The sequence below is a fragment of the Molothrus aeneus genome, chromosome 16 (genome assembly GCF_037042795.1).
Source record: "Molothrus aeneus isolate 106 chromosome 16, BPBGC_Maene_1.0, whole genome shotgun sequence".
Lineage (NCBI taxonomy): Eukaryota > Metazoa > Chordata > Aves > Passeriformes > Icteridae > Molothrus > Molothrus aeneus.
In genome coordinates, this window is record NC_089661.1 from 2,257,394 (window position 1) to 2,284,650 (window position 27,257).

At 57.8% G+C, this 27,257-nt stretch overlaps 1 protein-coding gene across 1 annotated transcript; it reads left to right on the forward strand.

Annotated features, from left to right (window-relative positions):
* The first annotated feature begins 190 nt into the window (after positions 1-190).
* SRL (sarcalumenin) lies at positions 191-21,782 on the forward strand. Its single transcript, XM_066561093.1, has 8 exons — positions 191-251; positions 7,802-8,818; positions 10,391-10,489; positions 11,377-11,472; positions 14,699-14,734; positions 19,345-19,461; positions 20,159-20,392; positions 20,971-21,782. Exons 1-8 carry the CDS (start codon positions 191-193, stop codon positions 21,780-21,782), a joined length of 2,472 nt encoding a protein of 823 aa, XP_066417190.1.
* Positions 21,783-27,257: the final 5,475 nt, after the last annotated feature.

Below are 27,257 nucleotides of genomic sequence, written 5' to 3' on the forward strand. Positions count from 1 at the left end.
GCCCCGTGCCCTCGCATCCCGGGCAGGAGCCATTGCCAGCGCTGTGTCCCCTCTGTGTCCCCATGGCCAGGGCCCCTGGGAGCGGAAGAGCGGCGGCGGCAGCAGCATCTGTGCGGGCAGCTGCCGGCCCTGCCCCGCGCCGCCCGTATAAATAGAGGCAGCGAGCGGCAGGGAGCTCCTGGCAGCCACCATGAAGGGCCTCAACCTGCTCTGCTGCTGCGTGGCCTCGCTGCTGCTCCTCGGCACCGCAGGTACGGCCACACACCGGGCTGGGGGCACCCCGGGGGCTGGGGGTGCCCGAGGCTGGGGGGGCTGGCAGGGCTATGGGGTCCCCGTGGGGCTGTGGGTGCCCTTGGGGCTGTGGGGACTCTGTGGGGCTGTGGGTGCCTCTGGGTGCCCGGGCTTATGGGGTCTCCATGGGGCTGTGGGTGCCCTCGGGACTGTGGCAACCCCACGGAGCTGGCAGGTCCCCATGGGGCTGGGGGTCCCCACAGAGCTGGGTGTCCCCATGGGGCTGCAGGCTCTTGGGGGCTGTGGGTTCCTAAAGGGCTGTGGGAACCCCAAGGGGCTGTGGGGTCCCTGTAGGGCTGCAGGTGCCCATGGGGCCGTGGGTGTCCGGGGGCAGTAGGTGCCTATGGGGCTGTGGGTACCTACAGGGGGTGCCTGTGGGGCCATGGGTGCCTGTTGGCTGGGGCTGCCTGTGGGGCTGTGAGCACCTCTGGGACTCTGGGTGCCTGTAGGGCTACAGGTACCTGTGGGTCTGTGGGGGTCTGTGGGGGTCCTGTAGGGTTGCAGACAGAATTGTGGGTGCCTGTGGGACTGAGAGAGGCCCTGGGGCGCCCAGTGAGCCCAGCCCTGGAGCAGGACAGGGTGGCAGGGGCACAGCAGTCCGGGCTCCCCAGCAGCTTTTCCAAGGCTGCAGAGCCACCCCAAAGTGCGCAGGGAAACGTGTTGGGGGGCTGTGGACAGGAGGGGAGGGCGGGAGGTGCAGATTGGGGTCCCTCTTACAGAGTCACGCTGGGCACAGGGGCCGCGCTGCCGCTGACATGCCTTGAGGCAGTGTCACCTGTGGCTGCCGTGGTGCCTTGATTTGGGACTGCGAGGGGGGGGTGCCAGGGCGCTGGGGATCTCTGAGGACCCCGGATCCCCTTCCCCGGGCTGTGCCATCCCCGCTCCTCACCGCGCTGCCCGGCCGGGTGTCCCCGGGGCGGCGCGGCATCGCTGGTACCCTTGCTTGCCCTTGAGTTAATTTGGGCTGGTTCTCTGCCTGGCCGGGCTCCGGCGGCCGCGCAGCCGGGAGCGGGGCTGCTAAGAATGGAAACAGCCGTGTAAGGGGACACTGAGCCCCGGCACCCCCCCGGCCACCGTCGCGGCCCCGCGCGGGCACCGCAGCTGCCGCCTCCCAGCGCCCGGCACCCCCGGCCCCGCCGAGTTTTGGCCTTTTAAGGGCATCTTGGGCCATTCTCGGCAATGAATGGGGTTTGGGGCCAGCGACACACCCTGACAGAGGTGGGGTGACCTCCATGGGGCTGCGGGTGCAGTCTGTGGAGAGGGGTTTGGAAGGTGTTCTGCAGGCATGGATGGTGGCTGGTGCCGCTCCAAGCGGGGCTGGGGGCTTTGTGGGACATCAGGAGCTTGTCTGAGACCACCAGCCCATGTCTTGGTTTGGCTGAACTGGCACAGCACAGCACTGGGATCCCCCATCCCACAGGAGGCTCTGGGGCCAGGAGGCACATGGGGGTCTGGCAGCCCCAGGACCATCTCTGAGGGGTCCCCCAAGTTTATTGAGGGTTTATTGAGGGTCACCTGTTTATTGAGGGTCACGTATTTCACCCCAGTACTGAGAGTTTCCATAAAAGCTCTAAGCAGTGGCATGTCACCTGCCCATGCTTCTGCTCCTCAGATACCAGTGGGATTTGCAAGGATGAGTTTTGCTTTTCCTTTGGTGCCAAGCTGAACTCTCAGACCTGGCTCCTTTGGGGTGCAGGAAGTGGCTTGGAGGGGATGATTTTTCCATTTTTGGGACAACTTTTCCCATTCAATCCCTGTTGGTGCCTGTGGGGCTGTGGGGATCCCATGGGGCTGTGGGGCTGCAGGTGCCCATGGGAAGAGAAGGGGTGAAAGTCCAGTGGACAACCAGGGGCTTCATTGAACATCACAGCAAGGTGTGGTTCCTTGGGTTTAGTGGCACCTGGGGCCGCCAGGACCCTGCCACCATTCTCAGAGGCTGGGGCTGGGAGTTGCCCTGTGCCTGTGCTCTTACAGCCCCCTCTGAGACAGCTCATTGCACTCGTGGCTGGGGCTGGCAAAGCTCCCCGGGGTTGCCAGGAGCCTGGCAGGGAGCAGTGGGGCTGGGCAGTGGCTCATGGTGAGGGCACTCACCCAGTCTCCATCTGCTCCTGCCCAGGGGAGCACACTCACACCTCAGGCAGAGCCCAGCCGTCCCTTCCAGGCTGGGTGGCCCCTGTGGCCACCAGCAATGGGCTACAGGGCAGTGCCCAGGCACTTTGCCCTGGGCATCCCTTGGCTCTGCAGCCATCATGGGTTTGAGTGGGAGGGCAATTCCAGGCTGTGCCATCACCGCCTCTGAGCTGAGAGAGGACTTGGGGAAAGCCCTGGCACAGTGGTGACCTCCTGCAAGGCACTGCAGGGCTGGCACAGACCCCTCCTGGTGACAGCAGAGGGGTCTGTGCCAGCCTCAGCTTCTGGGAGTCCCTGTCCTGCCTTTCTGGAAGGTGTCACCTCAGGATGAGCTCCATCACCACGTTCTCATGGCATCCTGGGGTGTTCTCCACCACCTTGGAATGTGTCACTTTAGGGTGAGCTCCACCTCCCAGGCCAGAACATCTTGGGAGCAGGACTGTGACACCTTGTGTGGGCTCAGGGCCCTGGGCACAGCAGCCATGGGGACACCCACCCTGACCATCCCAGGCCAATGGCCCCACAGTAGCCAACCTGCCCAGAGGTGGGGACTCTGTGTCCCAGGGACACCTCTCTGGACTTGTTCGACGCTCCAGCACCAGCACAGCCATGGGCAGCACTGCCACTGGGTGTGTGTGAGAAAGGGGCTTGGGGTGCCTCGGGTGTGCTGGGTGCTTGTGCCACCTACATCCCTGCCACACCGCTGGGGCCTCACCCCAAGGAGAACCTGGTCCCTCTGGGTGCCCCATCTTACTCCCGAGGTGTTGGCTGAGCAAAGCAAGGCAGATGCCAGCCAGGTTGGCTCTGCTGTGACGCCCTCTCCATCTGCCATCCTTATCTCAGTGTGTAGGTGACATCCAGCAGGACAGGAAGGCCAGGAGACCTTGGTTGTGCATGGCCCTGGTGGCACAGAGGTACCAGCAGGTCTCTGTGGGCTGGCACCAGGCTGGGAGGGCTGTGCCATGCCCAAGGACAACACTCTTGCCACGTTCCCCTGTGTCCCACTCGCCGAGCTGGTGAAATCCCAGCCTGGCCACTGGGTCAGGGCGACCAGATTGCTTCTGGAATTGCCTGTTCCCTGGGCTCTGCAGGAATAGCAGCAGCCCGGGGCTGTGCAGGGCTCCACTGAGCTATTTCCAGCTCATGGGGACATTTCCCTTGTTAGTGCCTGCTGGAGGGAGCCCTGAGCTCCTGTGCTGGTGGGGGCTGCAGGGGGGCAGGGGAGGCTTGGACAGGCACCCCGAGCCAGGAGGGCGTGCTGGCAGTGGCAGCATGGCCCTGGTGCCAGCTGGGCACCCTTGGGGTCACACAGCCCTGGGTACACTGCAGAAAAGGGCTCAGAGCTGTGTGGCCCTGTCCATGTGCTGGTGTCACCAGTGCTGGTGTCACCAGTGCTGCCACTCCCAGGGCTGGGCCCCCCCTGCTCAGCATGGCCAGGCAGGGTCTGCCCCCACATTCCCATGGGCTTGAGGATCTTGTGGGACATCAGGCATTAGAATCCAGGCTGGCAAGTCCAAGGGGTGACCAGGAATGCTTGGGATGACCCAAGGAGGGATGGGGAGCCAGAGGTCTGGCCTTGAATGGACAGAGGGTGTCCCTCAGGGGACATCCCTGGGGTGGGTTGGTGAAGCCTCCCATGGCTGGAGGCCAGGAACAGTGAAAGCTCTTGGATGCCCTTCCTCTGGAAGAAGGAGCTCTTCCAGCCCCAGCCATGCCACAGCAGGTCCCCTGGGTCCCCCAGCACTCCCCCAAGCTGCAAGGGACACCAGAGGTGGATGTTCCTCGATGTACAGAGTGACATCTGCCTGTGCCAAAATACCTGACGTTTCCTGGCCCTCTGCTCACTGATGGACCCAGATCTCCTCAGCCAGGAAGCAGCAGGTGCTTCATCTCCCACCTTCCTCATCTTTGTGTCTTCTGCAAGTCAGGGTTCAGGGTCCCTTACAGACCTTGAGAGTGGGGAGACAGTGGAAGAAACACCCTGCAGCAGTGATTCCCTATTTTAATCTCTATTCAGAAAGCTCCAAGCCTGGTTTTAACCCATTTGGTAGCTCCTGGTGATGTTTCTTTACCATGTATTAATAAAAATATTGTATGGTTCTATGCAACCATTTACAGAAATCTAATCACTACATAACTTTTTTAAACTAATCCTAAAATTTTCTGTACAAATGAGGTCAAGTTAGTTTGACAAAACTGTTTCCCAGACCTCCCTCTGCATTGAAAACCAGGAATATATTTGCTTTATGCTGGATTTTTGGGATCACGAAGCTTCTGGGATGATGTGTCTGATGATGTGTCTGGGCATCCTGGGTTTTGGGGTGCACAAAGGTCTGGAGAGCCAACCCCATCTTCAGCGCCATCCTTGTGCTTGTGTCCTCTGGGCTGCTTGAACCCTCGTGGGTCACTTCCCTCTGAAGGTGTTGGCCCCAAGTGGAGCTGGAGCCGGGCTCCCCCTGCTCTGAGTGCTGGGCTGGAGGAGCCTGGGGGGATGGCCCTGAGCGAGGGCCATGGGAGGGAAGGGACATCACCCTCAAAAGGGGTCTCACAGGAAAGGTGGGGTCAGCATCAGGGCCAGCTGGAAAATCCCAGGAACTCCCTGACAGCTCCTGTGTGTCCAGTCAGTTTCCATGAGGTTTTAAAGGACTTTGCCAGAACAAAGGCAGGGTTGGGTATTTGGGATACAAGATCCCACCAAGACCCCCCCGGGAGGACACAGGGAGCACAGGACTTGCAGGAGCCAGTGGATAAAACCTCCAGGGAATCAGGGCTGGGGATCTGGGCAGGGAAGGGGGCGTGTGAAAAGCCATCCCCGCAGCCCTGCCATCGCCGGCCCCACGCTCACGGCTCCGGTTTCTGCTGGAGGGGGAGAGTGTCCCTCCAGGGCCACCTGTGCCCATCTGTCCCTTCTCACCGTCCTCCTGGAGGACCCGTTTTGCCGTCAGGTCGCTGCTGTTCTGTTCGATCCCGTGCAGGGATGGAGGGGACACCGCGATGTTCAGCCCTGCCCCTCCTTCCCGCACAGGCTGTTCTGGGTGCAAACCTGCCACGGCATCCTGTGGCACCCAGCACCGCGCCCTGGCGTCTCCATGCCCGCTGTCACCTCCTGAAAAAGCGTCCCCTGGCAGCTCATAAAACTCCCAGCACCAGAAAGGGGTGGCAGGGGCAATTCAAGCCAGGAACTCGCAGGGAGGTCAAGTCCCCGAGGGGAAAAGGGCGAGGTCTCCTCTCCGACGCCACCCATCTGCTTGGCACAATGCAAGGTGTGAACACGGGGAGCCCCGGTGTCATTTTACACCCACGGGGGCCCCCAGGTGGGGACGTCACCCTGGGCTGGGCTGCGGGGCTGCTCCTCCCGCTGCCCCGTACAGTTGCCGTGCTGTATTTTTAGCCTCCGGAGGGTGTTAAGCCCGTAACCTTCGGCCCATTTTGCACTCATCGGCCCGCCTTGTGCAGGTCAGCACAATTCACCGTGGATCGGGCGACCATGTAGGGGAAACAGGGAGAAGGAGGTGGAGAGGGGACAGGGACTTTCTGTCAGACCTTGAAGGTCATAGGAAATGAAGCCCGTGAGCAGCACGGGGCAGGGACATCCCCATCTGAGTGCCGGGGGGATATTTCCCCTTTTCCTCGAGGGATGGCTCGTGGTGGGCACTGGCATTGCTGTTGTGCCAGGCCATGGTGGGTGATGGGTCAGAGGGGGCACACAGACCCCAGACAAAGCCCTGAGGACTCTCAGGGTCTCCTCTGCCTGGTCCTGCCCTCCTCCTCTGCTTTGACCATCACTCCTCTCCCAGCTTTCCAGGTCACCAGCTATTCTGGGGCCAAACTGAGAATGTCCCTGCTCCCATCAGCTGAGGGAACCCTCTAATGACTCAGGCTGGTTCCCAGGCCACCGGGCCAGGCAGGGCCATGTTAGCCCCAGCCACTCAGGGCTTTGCAGGTCAAATATAAATATTTCCATTCAAGAGGCTCCTGCAGGGTCCCAGGGGTCTTCAGGAAGGTGACCTGAAGGACCAGGGTGGAAGGGAGGGGTGTGGGAGTTGCCCACAGCCATCTGCCTCCATTTGGGAGCTGAGCTGGGCGCCTGGAGGCACCTGTGAGCTGCTGCCAGCAGAGGACAGGGAGGTCAGCGAGGCCAGAGCAAGCGTGACCTGTGCATCCCATTTGGGCAGGGTGAGGGGCTGTGGCAGCGGCTGCAGCTCTGCTCTGCCCGGGAACCAAGAGCCACTGGCAATGAGGGCAGGCTGGGGGCAGCCTGTCCTCCCCAATGCCTGCTGCTGGCATGGCATGAGCCTCCCAATGCGACCTGATCCCAGCCCACAGCTCCAGCAGCCCCAGTGCCATGGAGGTAAAACCACCCCCTGGCATCCCCAGGGCAAACTGGGCTGAGGGGTCTGGGGCTGGCCCCACACTGACCCCAGCCCAGCTCCTCCTGTGCTCGGCCACCACAGGCCCTGTGGCCAAACCCAGTGAGCTCCAATTTTGGCAAAGTCCTGCAGGACACAGTCCTGTGGCTCCTGCATGGACATGGAGCAGGAGCCAGAGCACAGGGCTGGCCATGCCCCTCTCCTCCTGCAGCCTGGATAGAGGTGGCCTTTTTTCCTGCTTGGCTTCTGCCTGCCAGCTGGAGTACAAAGGAATTATTTTCCTCTGAAACGCTCCCCTGGCATGAGATGTTTGGGGGGATTATTTAGACTAGCAGCAACTGTTTGTAACGGAGACAGTATAGCCGTGATCTTTTATTTTTGGCACCCGCTGACTGATGTTAAATTGCAGTTGGAGCCTATGGAAAATACGGACGGATTCTCCTGGGCCACAGAACACATTCATTGTGTCCCCAGCAGCAGCACGGCGTGGCACATGCTTTCCTAGTGAAGGGACACTTACAATAAATAGCTCCCAAGCCCCATGGCCAGAGTTAGGCAGGATCCCATGCTGGGCAGCCCCTCATGCCAGGAAGCCCCTTCCTCCTCCTCCTCCCCCTCACTTCACCGCCCACCTTGGCTGGTGTGATGCTCTCTCGAGTCAGGGCTGGGGAAGGACCCTTTTAACCTGCCAAGTGCCCACAGCCCCTCAAAATTTGCCATTTTTACTCCTTTCCCCATCTTTAGGACAGCTTTGCCACCTTCCTGCAGTGCTTTGGGGTGGGCAGCAGCCCCAGTGCCAGGCAGCCAGGGCTGGTGGAGCTATAGAGCCCCTGCCAGCTCCGCTTTCCCCCCACAAACATCTTTGCACCCAACTTCTTGCGACAGGGACAGAAAATGGAGCTGGAGCTGGAGAAGGCTTAGGGAAGAGTTTAAACCTCTTGGTAGAGCCACAGCTCGCCCCTCAGGGCCCTGGCAGGTGTGGGACTGACTGAGCTGTTCTCATCGTTTAGAGCCGCGCGCCCCCAGCACGGGCCATGGGCACGGTGCTGCCCAGAGCCCCCCGCCTGGCACGGAGCCCCCGCTGCAGGAGAAGGCACATGATGGCAGCCCCGAGGAGGAGCAAGGCACTGCCAGTGCCTCCGTGCCTGGTGTCACCGAGGAGGGACACGGAGAGGGGGAGAAAGAGCCGGTGGGCAGCCTGAGGAGGGGCCTGGGGCCAGGGGACAGCCAGACAGAGGAGAGCAGCAAGGAGCAGGGCCAGGAAGAACAGAGCTCAGGGGAGGAATCCATGGCAGCTCATCGTGGAGGGAACCATGGGCCTGGCACACAAGATGACATCCATGCCCAGGAGGATGAGGAGCCTGGCACAGAGCAAGGAGGCTCTGAGGAGGAAGGGCAGCCAGGGGAAGAGCAAACAGAGGAGCCAAGAGCAGCATCTGCTCCTGAGGGAGAGGAGGAAAGGGATGAGCAGAGCTCAGAGGAAGATGATGAGCAAGGAGAGTCTGAGGAAGGTGAACATGGGGAGTCTGAGGTAGATGGAGGCAAGGAAGAGTCTGAAGAGGGAGAGTCTGAGGAGGAGAAAGACTCTGATGAAGATGGTGACAGGCCAGAGAATGAATCTGGAGAGAATGATAAGGAAGCAGCTGGCACTTCCAACACAAAGAACCACAGCAAAGCAGCAGCTGCTGGCACAGGAGAAGCCAGGGATGGCCCTGCCAGCTGCCATCACCCACCCTGTGGGGATGCAGCAGAAGACCCACCAGCAGCAGTGGAAGACCCACCACCAGCAGAAGACCTGCCAGCAGCAGTGGAAAACCCACCAATGGTGGAAGATCCACCAGCAAAAGAAGACCCACCAGTAACAGAAGACCCACCAACAGCAGAGGAAGACCCTCCAGCAGCAGCAGACCCCCCTGCAGGGGCAGAAAACCCCCCAGCAGCAGCAGCAGCAGACCCCCCTGCAGACAAGACCCCACTGGCAGGAACAGAGGTCCCCAGCACCACCGAGACCCAGCACAGCCAGATAGGTTGGAGTCTTTTCTTGTGGGTGTGCTGTAGCAGCAGGAGTGACCTCCCATCAACCCAGCGGAGCTGAGCTTGGCACATTAAACCTGACCTAGTGCATGGCCCTCTCCTAACGCTTCTGCTTCTCTGCCCGCCCTAACAGCGCCCGGCGTGGGCAGCGAGGCTGCAGCAGGATGCCCAACACGCGGGCACTCATCGCAGTGGTGCCAACACTGACTGATGTTCCCCTCTCTCCACTCCAAGTCCATGATTTCTCCTCAGGGATGTGGACATGGATAAAATGTTTAACCTCCAGGCCCCTTTCAGCACTCGCAGATCTCTTAAAGACTCTTTATCCACCACCCGCAGAGTCCTCCGGGCCCTCGGCTTGTGCAGGGGCAGGATGCTCCTGGGATTGTGGGGCTCCCAGGATTGTGGGGCTCCTCTCCACCAGTTCTTGGCTCGTAGGGAAGGTGTGAAGAACTAATCCAGGCCAATGAGCTGCTGAGGCACCAGCCCCGCTCAATCAGTGAAAGGCTAACTAGGGGAAAGGGGACACCCCCCACCACGATTTCCTAGAATTATTTGTAGACTTTGGCCCACAGGTTGGGCAGCGACCTTTGGACCCAGATTAGTATTTTTGTTGTTTTCATCTGTAATATCCCAGCTCAAAGAGCCTCCCATTTTACCCAAAAGACAAACCCAGTTTGGTCTCTGTGTCTTCACTTGGCAAGTCAAAAGGTCTTCCTCAGCCCAACACTCAGTAGATGCTCAACACAGTCTCAGGGCTTAGTGGTGCCCTGCTTGATCCTGCTGTCCCCAGGCCCCCGCTAAAGTCCAACCCAGCTTCCCATATCAAAAAGCTCTTGGAAGCTCCTGGTGTGCCAGCACCTCCATGGCAAGGACACCCCTGTCTCCCTGTTTTGGGGACAGTGGGGCACCTTCCCCAGTGGAGGCAGCTGCCTCATGCTCCTCATGCCTGGCATGGAGCCATGAGGGACAGGGTGCTGTGCAGAGGGCAGGGGAACATGGGGACAGAGGTGGGAGAACTGGGAGGGAACAACCCCACTGGCAAAGGTGGGGCAGGCTGGCCTGTCCCCCAAGAGCCAGAGGCAGCCCCAGCCTGGGACCCCACGTCTCCAGCTGACCCTGCAGGTTTCTGGGGGAGCGGGCAGCCAGAGAGACAGTAGCACCCAGCCTGCAGCCGAGGCCGAGCCCGCGGAGCCGCAGCTGCCGGGGGAAGCACCAGGGCCCCACTGGGCAGCAGCTGCCGTGTGCTCGTGCTACATCCCAACCCCGGGAGCCGCTTCCAGGCACATCCTTTGCATTCCCCACGAGCAGCCAGCCCCTCCTCGGAGCCAAGCAGTTGCCCATGACGCTTCCCCCAGCAGCCACAGCCCTGGCAGCCTCCAGGAGCCTGTGCTAAAGGGAAAGCACGTGGCACGCGAAGGGTGACAGCGGCTGCCGTGGGCATGGCGTGCCGCAGGCTCGGGGTGTGTGTGCTCCCCGTGCCCTCTCCCTGGCAGTCGCTTGTGTGAGCTCTTGGGTGGGTTCCCCCCTCCAGCAGTAACAGGTCTCCTTGTTTTCTCCTCCAGAAGAGGTTGAAGATGCCAGCGAGCCGACCAAGCGCGACCGGTCCCACTTGGAGAGCACCCTGAAGCTCAATGAGGAGAAACCTGCCGATGACGTCTCAGGTGAGGAGGCCACGCATGCCCTGCACTAAGACCATGGACAGGATTTTCCTTCTCTTGTGTTTTGATTTTAACCTTGCTTCTTGCATGTCTAGTAATGCCAGATCTTCAGTAAGAGCCCTTTGGTTGGTCTTGGGTTAATGTAGTTTAGGTATTTTAAGGACATCACCAAGGGCATACAAGAATTAGGAGGGTATAGAGGCTGGAAGATGCAGACAGTGAATCAGGCACATCCTTGCTCAAAGAAACCTGGAGCAACTTGTGACAAAGGGTTGGGATTTTTATTCCAATTACATATTTGGTTTTGCTACTCTAAGGTTTGTTTCTGCTGGCCCTGCTGGCAGTTTGGGCTGGAAAGGCAGTGATAAGAGATACTGTGGAAAAAGCTCCTCCTTTCTTCTAGCAAGCAGCTCAGGGGCCATGCCAGGGGCCCTGGCACCAGGGTGGAGGGCTTTTTGGGATCGTGGGTGTTGAGTGCTAAACAGCACTTAGGAAAGGTGCTCCTCCCATCAGCTGCTGGGAGCAGATGGGGACAGTGCTCAGCTGGAAACACTAGCAGGGGAGAAGCATCAAAATCCTAGAACAGTTTGGACTGGGAGAGACGGTGAAGACCATCTCATCCCACCCCTCTGCCATGAGCAGGACATTTTCCATAGACCAGGTTGCTCCAAGCCCTGTCCAACCTGGCCTTGGACACTTCCAGGGATTCAGGGGCAGCCACAACTCCTCTGGGCAAAATGTGGCTGGGATCAGTTTGGCCGATATTTCAGCTGTAAACCAAGTCCCTTGATCCATGACTGGGCCACCTTTGGGACCTGCATGGCCCCAGGAGGGTCTCACCCAGCCTGGTGGGGCTTGCCTCTCACCTGCCCCCATGCTTTGCCCCCCAGGAGTATTGCAGCGGCTGAGGAAGATCTACCACTCCTCCATCAAGCCCCTGGAACACTCCTACAGATACAACGAGCTGAGGCAGCACGAGATCACAGGTAATGCCACAGGCACTGGGGTCTCCAGCACCAGCAGGTCCTTGGGATGCAGATAACAGCACAGAGAGCAGATCATGGGCAGCCTTGGACTGTGTGTCCTCCTTTAGTGCTTCCCAGGGAGTCCATGAACATGCTGGGCTTAGAGGCCATGCCCTAGTGAACCCAGCAGCAGGAATTCCTGCCTCTGCCTCAGCCCATCTGCTGTCAGGGCCATCTGTGTGGGCTGAGCACTGAGCCCTGCCTGCCTCGGGTCTCCCACCTGCTCAGCATCAATGCCCTGTACCCCTGCCAAGCACAGATCATGGCCCAATGAAACAGGCTTGGCAAGGAAGCTCAGGACCTCTCAAGGCTGGGGATGAGCTTCCTGGGGGTGGCAGGAGCTGGCATCCTTCCTGCTGGGTACAGGACACAGCCATGTGGGCAGGGTATTCCTCAAGCTCCACAGCCTTCACTCATCCTGAGAGTTGGAGTTTCCAGCCCTTGGCAATCTCAGACACAATGGATGGGGTGAGCGGGTCCCTGTGGCCCCTGGCATGGTGTGGGCTGAGCCAGGTCACACATGTGTCCCTCCAGAAGAGGAAAGTGCAGCACTGTCCCAAGATGCTCACAAGACACAGGAAGTTCTTGTGACCCAAGAAACACAAGCAGCCTCATTTTCCAAGCACAGATGGCTCAAACCCATGTCTGACTTCCTTGTTCACTGCAGTAATTCTCCTCTGAGTATCTATTCAAGCACAGGAGCCAGGGCCAGATGTCTCCTGAGTATCCAGGTGCTGCTGGAGTCCCTGCTGCCAGTGTCCCAGGACTTTGTGCCCATGTCACCCTTCTGCCAAGGTTCTGAAGTTGTCCTCCTTGTCCTGCAGCTCTGCCTGCCTCCCCAGGTGTCCAGGCCCACCCTCCTGGAGCCATGCCCTCCCTTCTATTGAGGCAGGACTGGGATGCACCCTGGGGTGAGGGTATATCTGTGGGATATACCCTCCCCACAGATCTTCCTTTTACAGCTGGCCTTACTCCACCAGCACACAGGGCCCACACTCAGCTGGGGCACATCCCTGTAGAGCAGAACTCTGGCTTTCCAGGCATCCCTCCTGCAGCTCCTAAGTCTGAGTCAGACATTCTCTAAGCAGGCTTGGACATCTCCCTACCCTGCCAGGCCATCTCCAGTGTAGAGCCAGTGTGGAGCACAGGGAAGTTACCCTGTGGGAGGGTAATTGAGGTTTACAACATGTCCTAATTGTCACCCCACGCCTCCTGGCCTGTCCCCTGGCAGCACCCCAACTTCCTCTCCAAGCTGCTCTGGTGTTTGATGTTTTCTGTCAGTTCAACCTGGGCCACAGTTCAGGAGGATGTTTGGGGTTACAGGGCAGCTGGTGGGCTCTAACCCCCCTTTGCTGTTCACAGCCAGAGCATGTAGTCCCCAGCTACAGTTTCCAGCCCTTAGGATGTCCTGCCCTACCCTTAATCCATCCCATGCCCAAGCAGCCACCTCCCTGCTCCCTTTTTGGGAGGAAACAAATGTTTGTGTTCCCCAGGCTCCTGTTGGCTTTCTCAGCTCCTGAGGTTCACCATTCACCCTGGTGTTTTCCCAGCCTCTTTCAAACCCAGCTCCTGAGCAAGACTCACCTCAGACAGCAGGTCCTGGTGTTCCTCCTGGCCTCACCTCAACACTCTATGGTCTGTTCCACCTCACTGTGAGGAACAGCCACCCCTCTGGCTAACAGTCCCCAGGTCAGCTCCCAGCACACCCTGCTGTGTCCTACAGGGCACCCTCACAGTGCTGTGACCCTGGATCTGGCAACCCACTGGCCCCCAGGGAAGGGCACAGGGATGCTGCACTGCCTCCAGTCCTTGTCTCAGCTGTGAGACACCCTGGCCATGCTCCCCTCCAAAAAATTTAGACACCAAACTTCTTGAATGATCTCTGACAGCCCAGCCATACCCTGGCATGCACAGCCCTGTCTGGAAACCTACAGCTCAGCAGTTTGCCTTTCATACCCACAGATCCAGCTTTCCCCAGCCCTCATTAGCAGTGTAATCAGAGAAACCTGCACATTAGTTCCAGGGTTGGCCCAGGGAACTCTCTTGACCTTGGAGGGCAGGTGAGGACATGGTGGAGCTCAGGAAGCCTTCTCAACACTTCCCCTGCACAGTGCCCGTGTCCCAGGCGGGTTCATTCCATCAGTGCTGTCCCTGCAGGCTGGGAGGTGCTCCCAGCTCCCCCCTGTGCCCCCTCTCCGTGGTGGGGGGAGGCTGGAGGGTACAGAGCTGCCGGCTCAGCTGGCTGGGAGCAGCAGGACAGCTGGGGGAGCTTTGGGGCAGGCCTGTCATGGAATATGTGTGACCTTTGGAGGTGTAAACCAATATAGAGGGGTGCCGTGGCAAGCACCCTGGCCCCTCCATTATGTGGCAGCCTTCCATTTTGTCTCTCTTCCCATCAGCTCCTCTCACTGCAGTGTAATCCAAAGAGCTCCTCTGCTCCCCGCAACATGTGAAAACTCCCATGGAGTCCTGTGGGAGCTGTGGCTGTCACCATCAATTCTGACTTGTCAGGGTGCATCTCAGAAAGCTCCCACACACCCTCTGCTTCAGCCTGGCAGATGCCATTTCCTTCTCCCTGCCTGCCACCCTCCTGCCTCTCTGCTCTGCCATCCCACGTGGATGCAGTCATGCTCTGGCTGGGTCCAACTCTGTGCTTGGAGGGGCTATCTCTAGCTGAGGGTGAGAGATTCTCCCAGTCCAGCCATGGAAAGCTTGCTGTGAGGTCACACCAGGTTGTGGTGCATGCTGGTGACCCTAATTACTGATGTATGCTAATTAGCAAGTGTCCCTGTATAGGGAATGACCTCCCAGATGCCATCACCAGCCACAGGGGCTGGGTCCAGGTGACCCTGTCACCGGGGTTGTCAGGACACTTGCTGGGTTGGTGGCTGTCTAACCCTGGCTTGTTGGGCTCCGCGTGCTCTGTGGGTGATGCCAGGGAAGGCAACAACCCCACAGAGCAGGAGCTGGGATGCAGAGCACCCCGAGCCACATCCCCGCCCTGCAGGGCAGACAGGGGTTCAGTGCTTGTCCTGGGAGCTGCAAGCTGCTCCCAGGCTGTAACTCCTCGTCTCCTGCTGGGAATGTGGCCATCGGTTCCCTCCTTGTCGTGGACCACTCCCGGGCTGTCGCATCCCTCCTCGGACTCACGGTTCCTTTTCTCTCTCCCCGTGTCCCTCGCTAACAGCTTACCCCGGACGCACCCTGGGCTCCTCGGCCACAGGTTGGTATCGCCGCCTGCTCCCTGCATGCTGCCGGCACTGCCTGCGCTCTGCGCTGCCCCGCGGCTTCCCCGGGCTCCCGGGGAATGCGGCCGCACTGCCCAGGCACCGAGCAGGGCTGTACCCGCCATCCCCGCCGGGACAGTGTCCCCAGCCCCTCCAGAGCCCGCACTTGTCCCAGCCTGACTCTGTGTGTCCCGACAGCGCCCTTCCCTCCAATCCTCACCTTGCACAGGCTCTGACACCTTTCCCTCTTGGTTTAAGACTGAGAGGCAGAATATTCCTCTGGCCAGGGTTCAAAGGTGCTTCTGGTAGTCCTGTGAGAGGGAGATGGGGGCTCAGTCTGGAGAAAGGGAGGCTCGGGGGACCTTCTCACTCTCAACTCCCTGACAGGAGGGTGGAGCCAGGTAGGGACCGTCCCAGGGAACAAGGGACACGACAAGAAGAAATGGCCTCAAGTTTTGCCTGAGGAAGCCTGAATATATTGGGAAAATTTCTTCAGAGAAAGGGCTGTCAGGCCCCTGCCATAGCTGCCCAGGGCAGTGGTGGAGTCCCTAATCCCAGGGGGATTTAAAAACCCTCTGGATATGGCACTTGGGGACGTGAGTTAATGGTGGCCTTGGCAGTGCTGCAGGAACATTTAGAATTGGTCATCTTAGAAGGCTTTTCCAACCTAAAGTATTCCATGATTGTATGTGTTGGACCTTTAGGTTGATCTCTCACCCATGGCATGAACTGGAGGAGCCCAGATGATAGCTCATCCTATAGAGGGGATCTCTTCCCACCCTTCACCCTCCTACGTGAGAAACTTTCCTGAATGTCCACCCCTGATCCCACAGCAGCTGTCCCAGTAACACGGGCTGGCCCCTGCCCAGCTGAAGCCCGAGCTGGCTCCTCTCCCTGCCTATCCTGCTCAGGGTGTGCTGCCAGGTCCCCCAGGAGGATCAGGAGATGGGAGACAGTCCAAGAAATGCCAGCCAACACCCAGCCCTTCCCCTGGGCCTGGTGCTCAGCCACAGGAACAATGTTCCCGCAGGGAAATCCCATCTTGTGTCCCTGCTGTCCTGCCCCACGGCCACGCTGCCACACCCTGCCAAGCCAGGCTCCCTTGGGCACGGCCACACCGAGCCCTGCTGGTGCCAGGAGAGCCTCTGGCTCCCTGCAGTGCCAGTGTGGCAGCAGTGCAGAGGGCTGGGGCTATTTATAGCATATTCCGATAGCTGCCTTATCTCATCTCGGGCTCAGGCGCTCGCACACGTGCTGCCAGGGTGGGCACAGGCTGGGGGGCACACGGGGGAGGCACAGGCTGGCTCAGCCACGTGGGCTGGTCTCTCCATCTGTGGGCACGTGTGTTGTCAGGGTACTCATGGATTTGGAAGCTTTGGGAGCAAGGGGTGCCCCCTCCAAGGGGTTGCTGGATCCGTGCCGTGGGCACGTGGCCGCTGGTGTTTGTGGCACGGGGGGGGACAGAAGTGTGGGTGATGCTGGGAGTGTCCCCAGGTGTTCCAGCCTTCCTGGGTGGCTTGAGGACAAAGAAAAGCTTGGTGCCCATGGCTCAGTAGGAACCAGGAGAGGAAGGAGGTTTTGCTAGGTCCTCTGCTTTGCTCAGCATCCTCAGGACAGACTTGCACTTGGGGGAGAGGCCACACCAGGCACATCTGCTGGGCTTGAGGACAAGGGGACAAGGCCTTGCCCAGGATTAATCATAGAACTATGGAATGATTTGGGTTGCAAAGGACCTTAAAGCCCACCCACTTCCACCCTCTGCCATGAACAGGAACACCTTTCCCTAATCCCAGGCTGCTCCAAGACCCATCCAACTTGGCCTTGGACAATTCAATGGATCCAGGGGCAGCCACAGTTTCTCTGGGCAACCTGAGCCATGGCCTCTGCACCCTCACAGGGAAGAATTTCCACAGCTTCTCTGGGCAACCTGAGCCAAGGCCTCCCCACCATCACAAGGAAGAATTTCTTCCTAAATCCCATCTAACCCTGCCCTTTCTCAGTGTGAGGCCATTTCCCTGTGCCTTGTCACTCCAGACCCTCATCCAAAGTCCCTCTCCAGCTCTCTTGGATCTTCTTTAGTCACTGAAAGGGGCTCTAAGTTCTCCCCAGAGCTGCCTCTTCTCCACCCCAGAGCAGCAGTGCTTCCAACCGAGGGCAGCCTGGCACTGCCACATGGCAAAACCTCACAGAACGCCACTGCTCTAGGAAACAAAACTACTTGGACAGCAGAACTGCTCCTATGCCCAGAGCTGAGTAGCCCAAGCAGACCCAGGCTCTGCGGAGGGATGAGCTTGAGGCTCGTCTGAGCTTGAGCTGAGAGCGAGCAGCCACAGGGTGGCTGGAGAGAGCCGCTGTGATGGAGCTGCCGCCATCCCCGCCCGGCCGGCAGCGAGCCCCGGCTCCTTCCCGCTGTCCGGGCCGTCAGGCTGAGCCGAACTGCTGCTGACAGACATGGCACGGGGACGTGGCACGGACAGATGCCAGGCCAGCACCCTCCCGGGGGGGAGATGCTCCCCCTCTCCCACCCTCTGGGCAAGCAGCAGGGAAATCCATACCCGGCCTCACATCCTTGCTGCTCCTGCGCTTCCTGCAGAGTTGCAGTGCCTGGCACTGCCCACACAGCCCGTGGGGAGCACAGAGGTGCTCGAGGGGCTGTGAGTGACCAGCCAGGGGGGCTGCCCACGTCGCTGCCCACCTTGGCTCCGTGCAGCAAAGCCAGAGCTCACAGGTGCCCACATTCGCACAGTCACACCTGGCCAGGGATGTGTTACGAAAGAGCACATGGGGACCCACCCCAAACCTCTGGCACAACATCACAGGGATAATGGTAATAATAACAACCATCCTAACCTAATTAAAGCTGGCAAGAGAGCAGAGCAGCGGCGACAGAGCGGCAGAGGAATGATTAATAATGAGAGGCCAAGGTTTCAACACTTGTTTTGGTCCCATGTGAGAAGACAAGGCTGGATTCCTGCAGCTGCCAGGCAGGGAGTAGGGTACAGGAAGAGCCATGCATCCCCTGCTTCAGAAGTGCTGCCCTGCTTTGTGAAGGAGGGCTGAGCTGTATGGATGCAGCAGTGCCTCATGGAGAGATGTCCCAGCCCATTCCCTTCCCCAGAGGTGACACAGTGAGCCTGTGAAGGGCAGGTACAGCAGGAGCAGGTTGGAATGCTCTCCCCAGTGCCTGCTCCCACAGCCAGATGGGTTCAGTGTGAAGCTGCCATGCAGTGCCCTCCAGCACCCTCGGGGCAGGAGCTCAGCACTATGGGGGCTTTGTGGTTTTCCTCACCTTGGAGATGGATCCCTGGCCTGCTGGAATGCTGCTGGCTCCTGCATGGGTGGCAGCCATGGAGCATCAGGGGCTCTCAGCTACCTCATGGAAAATAGTTCTGCCTTAGGCATGGGGATGAAGAGAAGGTGCTGGGGGCAGCACAGCTTGCTCAGGGCATCTCCTTGCCTTGGGCCATGGGGGAAGGCTCTGCTCCAGCTGAGATAACAGCTCCCAGCTCTTCTGGTGTCATCCATCCCCTGGCTGAACTCCTGCTAGCAACAACAGGATGGACTCTCTCCCACCCTGAGCATAGGATGGGGTTGGTTTTCACCAATGGGAACTCACCCAGTTTTACTTCCATTCTTGTCCTGTTTATTCTTGTCCTGCTTCAGACTCACAGGCTCCCATGTGTCCCGGGCACAGCTTGAGGGCTGGCACAGGCCCTGGGCTCCTCTGGCTCCACTGGCTGCCTACCTGGGCTCCTGGGGGCTGGGGGGTCGAGCAGTGTGGGCACAAGCTGATTGCATGAGTCCTGTTTGACCTGGGATTGCTCCTGGGGGCGCTGGCTGCGTGTGTCCAGGGACCTCTGTCCTCCTGGACTGATGGCATGGCACGGGGACAGGTCACCATCCTCGTGGAGAGAACTGTGTGACTTGAAAAACACAGGATGGGGACTATAGTTCACTCTCCTTTTGCTTTTCCCCAAGCCCAAAGTGGGGTTGTTTGACCTCCCCAAATCCAGCTTGAGCCTCACACCCAGCTCACACACAATCAATGACCTCCTGCTCTGCCGGAGGATCAGGAGGCACGGCCCGGGGGTAGGTCCCTGCGAGGGCATGGTGGAAAGGCTTGCAGGCAGCTGGCTCGAGGCTCGCACCGCGCTTTTCATGCCCTGCGCCGCTGCTCCCGAACCCACGGCAGCTCCCTGTGCACGGGGCCCGGCATGGCCCCTCCTCGGCATGGCCCGTGCTTTGCGGCGGCTGCCTTCAAACAACACCCCCAGCCCGCAGCCAGCCCCAGACTCACCCGCCTAAATCAGAAACAAACCGAGACAAGGCTTAAAAGACCTTCCAGTCCTCCGTAGTCTAAGAAGGGCTAAAGCTCGGAGGTGGCGAGGCAGCGAGGTGGGCTCTGCCGCAGAGCACGGGGCCGTCCCGCTCCCGCAGCCGGCGGCGCTGCCTTGGCTGGCGAATGGCTGGTGGCCCCAGGGCGGCTGATTCCCCGGCAGCAGCACCGCGCCGCTCACATGGGATGCTCGTTACAGCCGCGAGTTAATCGCACGGCGGCGACGGCTATTGTTCCTTCACTTCCTCTTGTTATTTCCCCTCTCCGCAGATGGGGAGATCACTTCCAAGCCTATGGTGCTATTCCTGGGACCGTGGAGCGTCGGCAAATCTTCCATGATAAACTACCTCCTGGGGCTGGACAACACTCCCTACCAGCTCTACACAGGTACCACACTCACTGCTTTGCCAAGGGGGTGCCAACACCTGCATTTCCACATCCCTGCAGTCAGCAATTCCCAGCCGTGTGTCTTCAATCCCTCCTTACAGCCAGGAGGTTGGATCTGTCCATGACACCTGGCTGTGGTGCCACGGAGGGAGAGTTCCCCATCACAGCCTGTCCACCCTTCCAAGGGTGGAGGAGAGCATCTCTCCCACAAAATCCTCATCCTGCAGCACAGGGCTCACAGCTCCCAGTGCCAAACCCGTGAGCAGCAGTCATGTCAAAAGGGCAGCTCACCTTTCTCTTCTCCCCATCCCTCCTCACATGCAGCCAGCTCATTCAACCTTCCAGGAGAAATGCCATTCCCTTTCCTTCCTCCCTGCTCCCACAGACGTCATCTCACAGCTAAGGGCAAATGTCCATGGCCAGATCAGTGCTGTGGTAATGAGGGCTCCCAGGAGATGGTTCTCCATGACACCTTGTACAGTCAGGCCATTTCCAGAGAAACCAGTCCCCACAGAAAACAACCCCATGACATCTTCCCAAGAGAAGTCAGGGCAGGAATTTCATGCTGTTCATCTTGTCCCTGCATCTCTTGAGAAGCACGCAATGCTCTCAATGCTCCCAGGCTCAGGCCAGCCCTGTTGTGTCCATAGCCTGCCATGGATTTCATGCCTCTGCTGCTCCTCTCATTGCTGCACAGGGGCAGAACCCACCACCTCTGAGTTCACTGTCATCATGCACGGGCCCAAGCTGAAGACCATCGAGGGCATCGTGATGGCTGCTGACAGTGCCCGCTCCTTCTCGCCCCTGGAGAAGTTTGGGCAGAACTTCTTGGAGAAGCTGATAGGCATTGAGGTCCCCCACAAACTGCTGGAGAGAGTCACCTTCGTGGACACGCCGGGCATTATCGAAAACCGCAAGCAGCAAGAAAGAGGTAGGGGTTCACTGGGTTCATCTAAGGGACCCCAGAAAAGATGCTATGGTGATCTGAGGTGACAAAGGTGGCTGAAGCACAATTGAGTCCTGACACAGCACAGGCTGCCCAGGACAGTGGTGGAGTCACCATACCTTGGTAGGATTTAAAAGATGTGTGGATGTGGCACTTAGGGACATGGTTTACTGGTGGCCATGGCAGTGCTGGGGGAATGGTTGCACTCAACGGTCTTAGAGGACTTTCCCAACCATAATGACTCTCTGATCCTGTGATTCAGTATCTGCTCACAGGAACATCAGGAACCTGTGGTCAGGAGCAGGGAGGAGGAGGGTCTGGAGATAAGGGTGAGAGAGACAGGCAGTCACAGGCCCAGACACCCATGGATGGGTTTTTGTGCCAAGAAGCTCCAAAGTGTTTTTAACAAGTGAGAAAGATATTCTAGGCGACAGGGGAAGTTCGCTGTGCCTCACAACCCATGCAACCAAATGGGGACTGAGGCACAGCAGGCTCACAATTTATCAATCCCCTTGGTGAAGGGACTCATCCTGCATTGGATTTCCCTGTTTCCTCTCCTCAAGGTTACCCATTCAACGACGTGTGCCAGTGGTTCATTGACAGAGCCGATCTCATCTTTGTTGTCTTTGACCCCACGAAGCTGGATGTGGGCTTGGAGCTGGAGATGCTGTTTCGTCAGCTGAAGGGCCGCGAGTCTCAGATCCGAATCATCCTGAACAAAGCTGACAGCCTGGCTACCCAGGAGCTGATGAGAGTCTATGGCGCCTTGTTCTGGAGCTTGGCTCCTCTCATCAACGTCACAGAGCCACCCAGGGTGTACGTTAGCTCCTTCTGGCCCCATGACTACAATCCAGAAACCCACAGAGACCTGTTCCTCAAAGAAGAGATATCGCTCCTGGAAGATCTCAACCAGGTGATTGAGAACAGGATGGAAAACAAGATTGCCTTCATCCGCCAGCACGCCATCCGGGTGCGCATCCACGCCCTGCTGGTCGATCGCTATCTACAGACCTACAAGGACAAAATGACCTTCTTTAGCGATGGAGAACTGGTGTTCAGGGACATTGTGGAAGATCCTGACAGGTTCTATATCTTTAAATCCATTCTGGCAAAGACCAATGTCAGCAAATTTGACCTCCCCAACCGTGAGGCTTACAAGGACTTCTTTGGCATCAATCCCATCACCAGTTTTAAGCTGCTATCTCAGCAGTGTTCCTACATGGGAGGGTGTTTCCTAGAGAAGATCGAGAAGGCCATCACCCGTGAGCTTCCCGATCTCTTGGGAAGCATCGGCTTGGGGAAGAAGCCCAATGTCCTCTCCTGCGACGTCACTGGCTGTGGCGAAACCCCAAAGAATCGCTACAGGAAACCCTAAGGTGATCCAAAACCCAACTGTCCACGTGTTCCTACTGGTGAATGAGCTTATGTCTTATCTGTCCAAGAAGCCGTGGTTTGTTAACCCTTTGAGTGCCGCGCTGGCAAAGGCTACCGTACGATGAGGACTTTGAGTCATTGACATCGATGGCAGGGGAAGATGGGTGGGCATAAGGAAGAGAATAAAAACTGTGAATTCCTGACATTTTATCTTTGTTCTTTTGAGTAGAAGGCAATGTTTAAGCTGTAAGTATGAGCAATGCATGGGCAGGACTGCAGCTGCTTTTCCACTGGTGCCGAGAGTGCATGAAGAGGAATTTCAACCTCTGCATCCCTGAAGCCATGAGGGAATGAGAACAAGGGCACAGCTTGAGAACACAGGGGAAAGCAGTGACACACTAACCCAGGCATCACCGGGAGCACTGGTCAAGGAAAGAGAGGCCACGTCCTGGAGTTTTCAGGCACAAACCTGCTACAAATCTCAGTAAATATTGATCTTGTTTTTATTCCCAAGACCGCTAGGGCACCTGGTGAGTTCTGTTTTCACTTGACAGCTCAGTTGATTTTCTGCAGCCTTCATGTGGGTGTTTGACTTACGAAGGAGCATTTGCAGGGACGTTTGTAGCTCCAGACAGGCAGCCGTGAGGGGATTTGCAAGTCCATGGCACAGGAAGAAATGGGGTGGAAAGGAGCAGCTATCACTGGCTGAGCTGTGCTGGAGAAGGAGGGCCAGCACCCCAAACCAGATGGTCCCACAAGGAGATGTGAGCAGGGTTTCCTTCCCTGGACCAGCACAGAAGAAGGCACTTCATGCCTATGTGTGTCCTTAACCTCAAAACCCATGCTAGCAAGTCTTGTCTTTGGACCAGCAGCGCTCCGAGGGTGAGGGTTTGGCAGTTTGGCTTTGTTCAAGTCCATGTTGCTCTTTTCTCAGTCAGCCCTCCGTGGTTTTGCGCTCTGTGGAGGGAGGCAGGAAGGGGGGTCATTAGCTGTGAAGTTAAAAAGGTCACATCCCTTTTGCCTACCTGCTGATCTGTCCTCCCCAGGACAGTCCAGGCAGGTTTCTGGGGCTTGCTTTCCAAACTCCTCCCTTTTTAGCCATTTGTTGGCTCGTCTCTGAGCATCGGTGCTCAGTCCTGAAGGAGTATTGCTTTGGAAGCACCCGAGCAGGGTGAAGTTCCCCATGGACAGCTGACCTTGAAACTTGGCCCTCATGGACAGCATCGCTGTCTGCCAAGCTGAGCCCAAACCAACCAGGTGATAGTTTCGTCCTGGATGGCAAATCGGCACCTTCAAGCCCACCAAGAACCTGCTGAAAGTCCTCCCTCCTGCCAAACACCCACAGCAAGCACTGCTCTCCAGGAAACCTCTGGAGAAAAAGGACAGAAGCAAGAGGACATGGAGATGCTGGCTAAAGCAAGAAAAAGGCAAAAGGAATGAAAGAGGGAAAGAGAAAGCTGGGAATGGAAGGCTGTGTTGTGATGGGGAGGGTGTAAAGGGCATCTCCACACGTGCAACAGGAAGTGAGCTATGGCAGGAGGCCTGGGAGAGCTCCATGTCCCCCAGGCACTGCGATGAAGAGGTCCCCTTGAGTCCAGGTGAGTTTGAGGGGATGCTGCTGCAGGGACTTGAATGTTCCTGGCCTCTGCTTCAAGGTAGGACTTGATATTTGAACTAATGAAGCTGAGACCGAAATCTACGTCCAAGCACAGGGCAGGGCGTGGTTCAGGAAGAGGGATTTTGCCTGCAGTGCAGAGGGAGCAGAGGTGCAAGGGAAGGCCAGCAGTGTCAGAGAGAGCAGCAGCCAGAGCAGTGTGGAGAGAAGGGACGTGCTTGTGAGGTCTCAAACCTGCCCCAGTGCTGCTGCCCCTCCGCTGTCGTTCCTTCTTTCTTGTCCATGATCCTGTTGCTCATCAGTTTTCCTCTCCATCTGTTGTTCACTCTCCTCTGTCGGACTGGTCTGCATGGTTTTTTAAGAGCTAATGGAATAGAATCACCAACAGAAACTGGCTGATGTTGTCACTGTTCCTGCTATCACACTGTGTGTCATTGTCACAGAAAGCAAAGGCCTTCAAACATTTCTGTTTGCAAGCACTGTATTGCACCATCTCTTTCCTAGTTCCTCTGTCACCCTAAGCCCATGGGGTACCCAGGGAAAGGCCCCCTGCCCCACAAGAAGTATTGACCTTGAAGGCACTGAAGTGCTCTCAGGCCACTCCCATTGTTGTCCCCACCCTTTCTCTGGTTTACTTTTTTCTTGCTTTGTTTTCCAGCCCTCATCACCTCCTCTCCTCCCTTCCTCTTCCCTGCAGCACCTGCATGCCCTGTGCAAAGCCTTGGTGCCTGTGTGCTGGATGGGGCTCCCCCACGACAACCAAAACCCTTTTCCCCCCCAATATGGCTCTTTTGGGTTCTCTTTCCAAAGCCATGGCATTGGTGGTCTGTTCCCTGTGACACACCCTGACCCAGCTCCGTGCTGCCTCAGGGAGATGCCATCGCTGAGATGCCTCCTCTCCCATGGATCCAGGTGGCTGTCAGTCCCAAGAGGATTGCAGTTCCCAGCCCAGTTCTCACTGAGCTTTCTCAGGAGACCCCTGGGAATCTGGGAGTGGAAAAATGGGGAGCAGGGAGACATTTTCATTCTGCTGAGAAACCCAAAACCCCTCAGAATTTGGGGGAGTTGAACATCTTGCCTAAGAGCTTCATGGGCGGGAGGGAGCTGGGACACAGGCCCTGTAGATGCCCGTGATCATGTGCATTGGGATAAAACTGTCAGCTTGAACATCAGCCTGTCTAATAAAACCTGATATTTTCCAAACACACTCCCTGGAGATGCTTGTTTTGTTTCTCCTCCTGGTGTGGGAGAGAGCACTGGCACTGGGGTGGATGAAGGGGTGCAGCTGCAGGGAGCAAGGCAGGAACTCCCATCTTCTTCCCTGCACCCCATCTTTGGCCTCTGTCCCTCGCACAGGACCTGCCAGCCATGCCTGAGTCATTTGGCTGCTTTTACAACCTGTCTCCTTGTGCCATGCAGGCAAAGCAAACCTCAACCCCTTTGCTTTGTGCCTCAGGGCAGTGTGATCCTCCCTGGTGAGACAGATCCCACCTGCCTCAGCACATGCTGTTAGGGCACCATGACAGAAGGCAGGGGTCAGGGACCATGGAGGAGAACTCAGGACTGGGGATCACAGCAGAGGGTAGGGTTGGGGATCATGGAGGGAGGCAGGGATTTGAGGAGCATGGAGGAGGAGCATGGAGAAGGACAGGGGGGTTGGGATCCCTGCAGAGGGCAGGGGGTCAGGTACCATGGAGGAAAGAGGGGGGTTTGTCCCCTCCATGGATGTCTCCCTGCTCCCCTTTTTTCCTCCATGGAGGAGGACAAAGTGGTCGGGGACCACAGAGAAGGGCAGGAGTGCAGTACCATAGAGGAGGGCAGGGGCTGGGGACCATGGGGGAGGGCAGGGATTTGGGGACCATGGGGGAGGGCAGGGATTTGGGGACCATGGAGGAGGGCAGGAGGGCAGTACCATAGAGGAGGACAGGGGCTGGGGACCATGGGGGAGAACAAAGGGTGTGGGACTAAAATGTACAGCCGGGGCTCTCAGCAGCCACCCAGCAAGGGGCAGATGGAGATACCTTCCCACCGGCGACTGGGGCTCATGCAAACTCCTCATTATAACCCTCTTCCCAGCCTGTCTGTCTGTCTTTCTTTCCAACTATCTGTCTCACTTACTAATCAAAGAAGATTGTTCCAAGAAAGCTGGAAAAAGAGAAGGAATGTCTCATTTGGCTGTGGCTTCCTTTGGAAAGTCTGGAAAAACTGTGGCATCTCGACGTACATGAAGGTCTGCCTGGCGAGAAGCACATTTTCTTTCCAAAGCTGCTGTAAAGATGTGAATCATGAGCCGGTAACGCTCCTGGCAGTGCAAACCCCAATTCCACTGAGACATGGTGCTGGCAGTGGCTCTGCTGTATCTCTTGGACGGAAAAGACAAACATTTATCATAGTGACATTGCTGGGGAAGAGCTGCCGGTGCTGCCGAGAGCCCGGCGGCGGCTGGATCCTGCCAGCGCCCAGGGTGCTCCCACCAAGTTTTCCAGAGGTCTCCCCAAGCTCCTCAAACACCAGCCAAGGGGTTTACAGTCCCTTTTGGTTGTCCTCCACCACCTCAGCCCCTCGGTGGCATCTCTTGCAGCCATGAAAATATCCCGCATCCAATCATCAGAAAAAGAATAAAAGCTTTTGGAAAGGTCTGCTGGGAGCTGGGGGGAGCCCTGGTGCTCTGCCTGCTGCACAGTGGAGGTCCCCACCCAGTCTGTTTTCTGCTGTTCCCATACATCCAATGCTGGGGCCAAACTCCATCCAAACCTTGTCCCCCAAAACTCCCTGTGCTGCAATTGTAAGTGGCTGTGACATGTTTATGAAGCCACTCACTCTCTGTCCAGGTGGACATCACAGAGCTGGGGCTGTCACTCTCCCTGCTGGCAGCAGATGCCTGACTGGTTCAAGCTGCCATTTACAGCTCCTGGAGCAAACAAAACACCTCTTCCATGTAAGTAAGTCCCTCCTTTTTGGGTCTGTGGAACTTCATGCAGCCCCAAAAGCACCCTGGCTTGCACAGACCCCAGCCCTCTGGCATCCCTTCCCAGGACATGGTCTAGCTCAGGCTTGGAGCTGGAAGAGTTTCAACATTAAGTTCAGGACATGTCAGACAGATACCTCCTGCCTCAAAGCAGAGCACCAAGGTCAGTTTGTGTCTGTGAGAAACACAAAATCAACACATTTTGCCCAAAATGTGCAGGACATTGAACCAGGAAGGCAAGTAAAGCCCTGTCCTGAAGAGTGTGCAGGGGCTTTGGCAGCACTTCCCCCAGCTGACACCAATGGAATCACAGGTTGGAGAAGCCATCTAAGATCATCAAATCCCAAACTGCCAAGGCCACCACCAAACCATGTCCTCAAGGCCACCACCAAACCATGTCCCCAAGTGCCACATCCACGTCTCCACGGGAGAAGGATTTTCAGACTGCAAAGGGATTCAGACCCAGAACCGGGGTTTGCACGTGACGTTGGTGTTTCCTGGAGGACACTGGGTGAAGGAAGGGGAGCAAGGCTGCTTCTGGAGCTGTCTTGGGAAAAGGAATGTCCAAAAGGAATGTCCAAAAGGACTGTCTGCTTAAGGGAGATGGGAAAAGCCTGGATATTGGCCCCAAGGGATCACCACTTGCTTTAGTGCTCCTATATCATATTCAGGGCAAGCATCAGAGAAGCCAGGGCCGCCTGGAGCCCTGGGATGGGAATTTTCACTCCATGAGGTGTCCAGCAAATGTTACCCCTGAAAAATAGGGGGGTGGTGGGTGGTGGGCCAGGGCTTGGGGGTACCTTTAAGCAGAGCAGAGGCAGAGGGATGACAGGGGGCTCACACACTGCTGTCCCTCACCAGGAGCTGCTGCAGCCTAGGCACCAACTTGGTGA

Bases quoted from the DNA above. Each gene is read 5' to 3' on its own strand.
- SRL (XM_066561093.1), top strand. From the start codon at position 191: ATGAAGGGCCTCAACCTGCTCTGCTGCTGCGTGGCCTCGCTGCTGCTC. The intron at 252-7,801 runs GTACGGCCACAC...CTCATCGTTTAG, and splicing joins GCTGCTCCTCGGCACCGCAG to AGCCGCGCGCCCCCAGCACG. The intron at 14,735-19,344 runs GTTGGTATCGCC...CCCTCTCCGCAG, and splicing joins CCTGGGCTCCTCGGCCACAG to ATGGGGAGATCACTTCCAAG.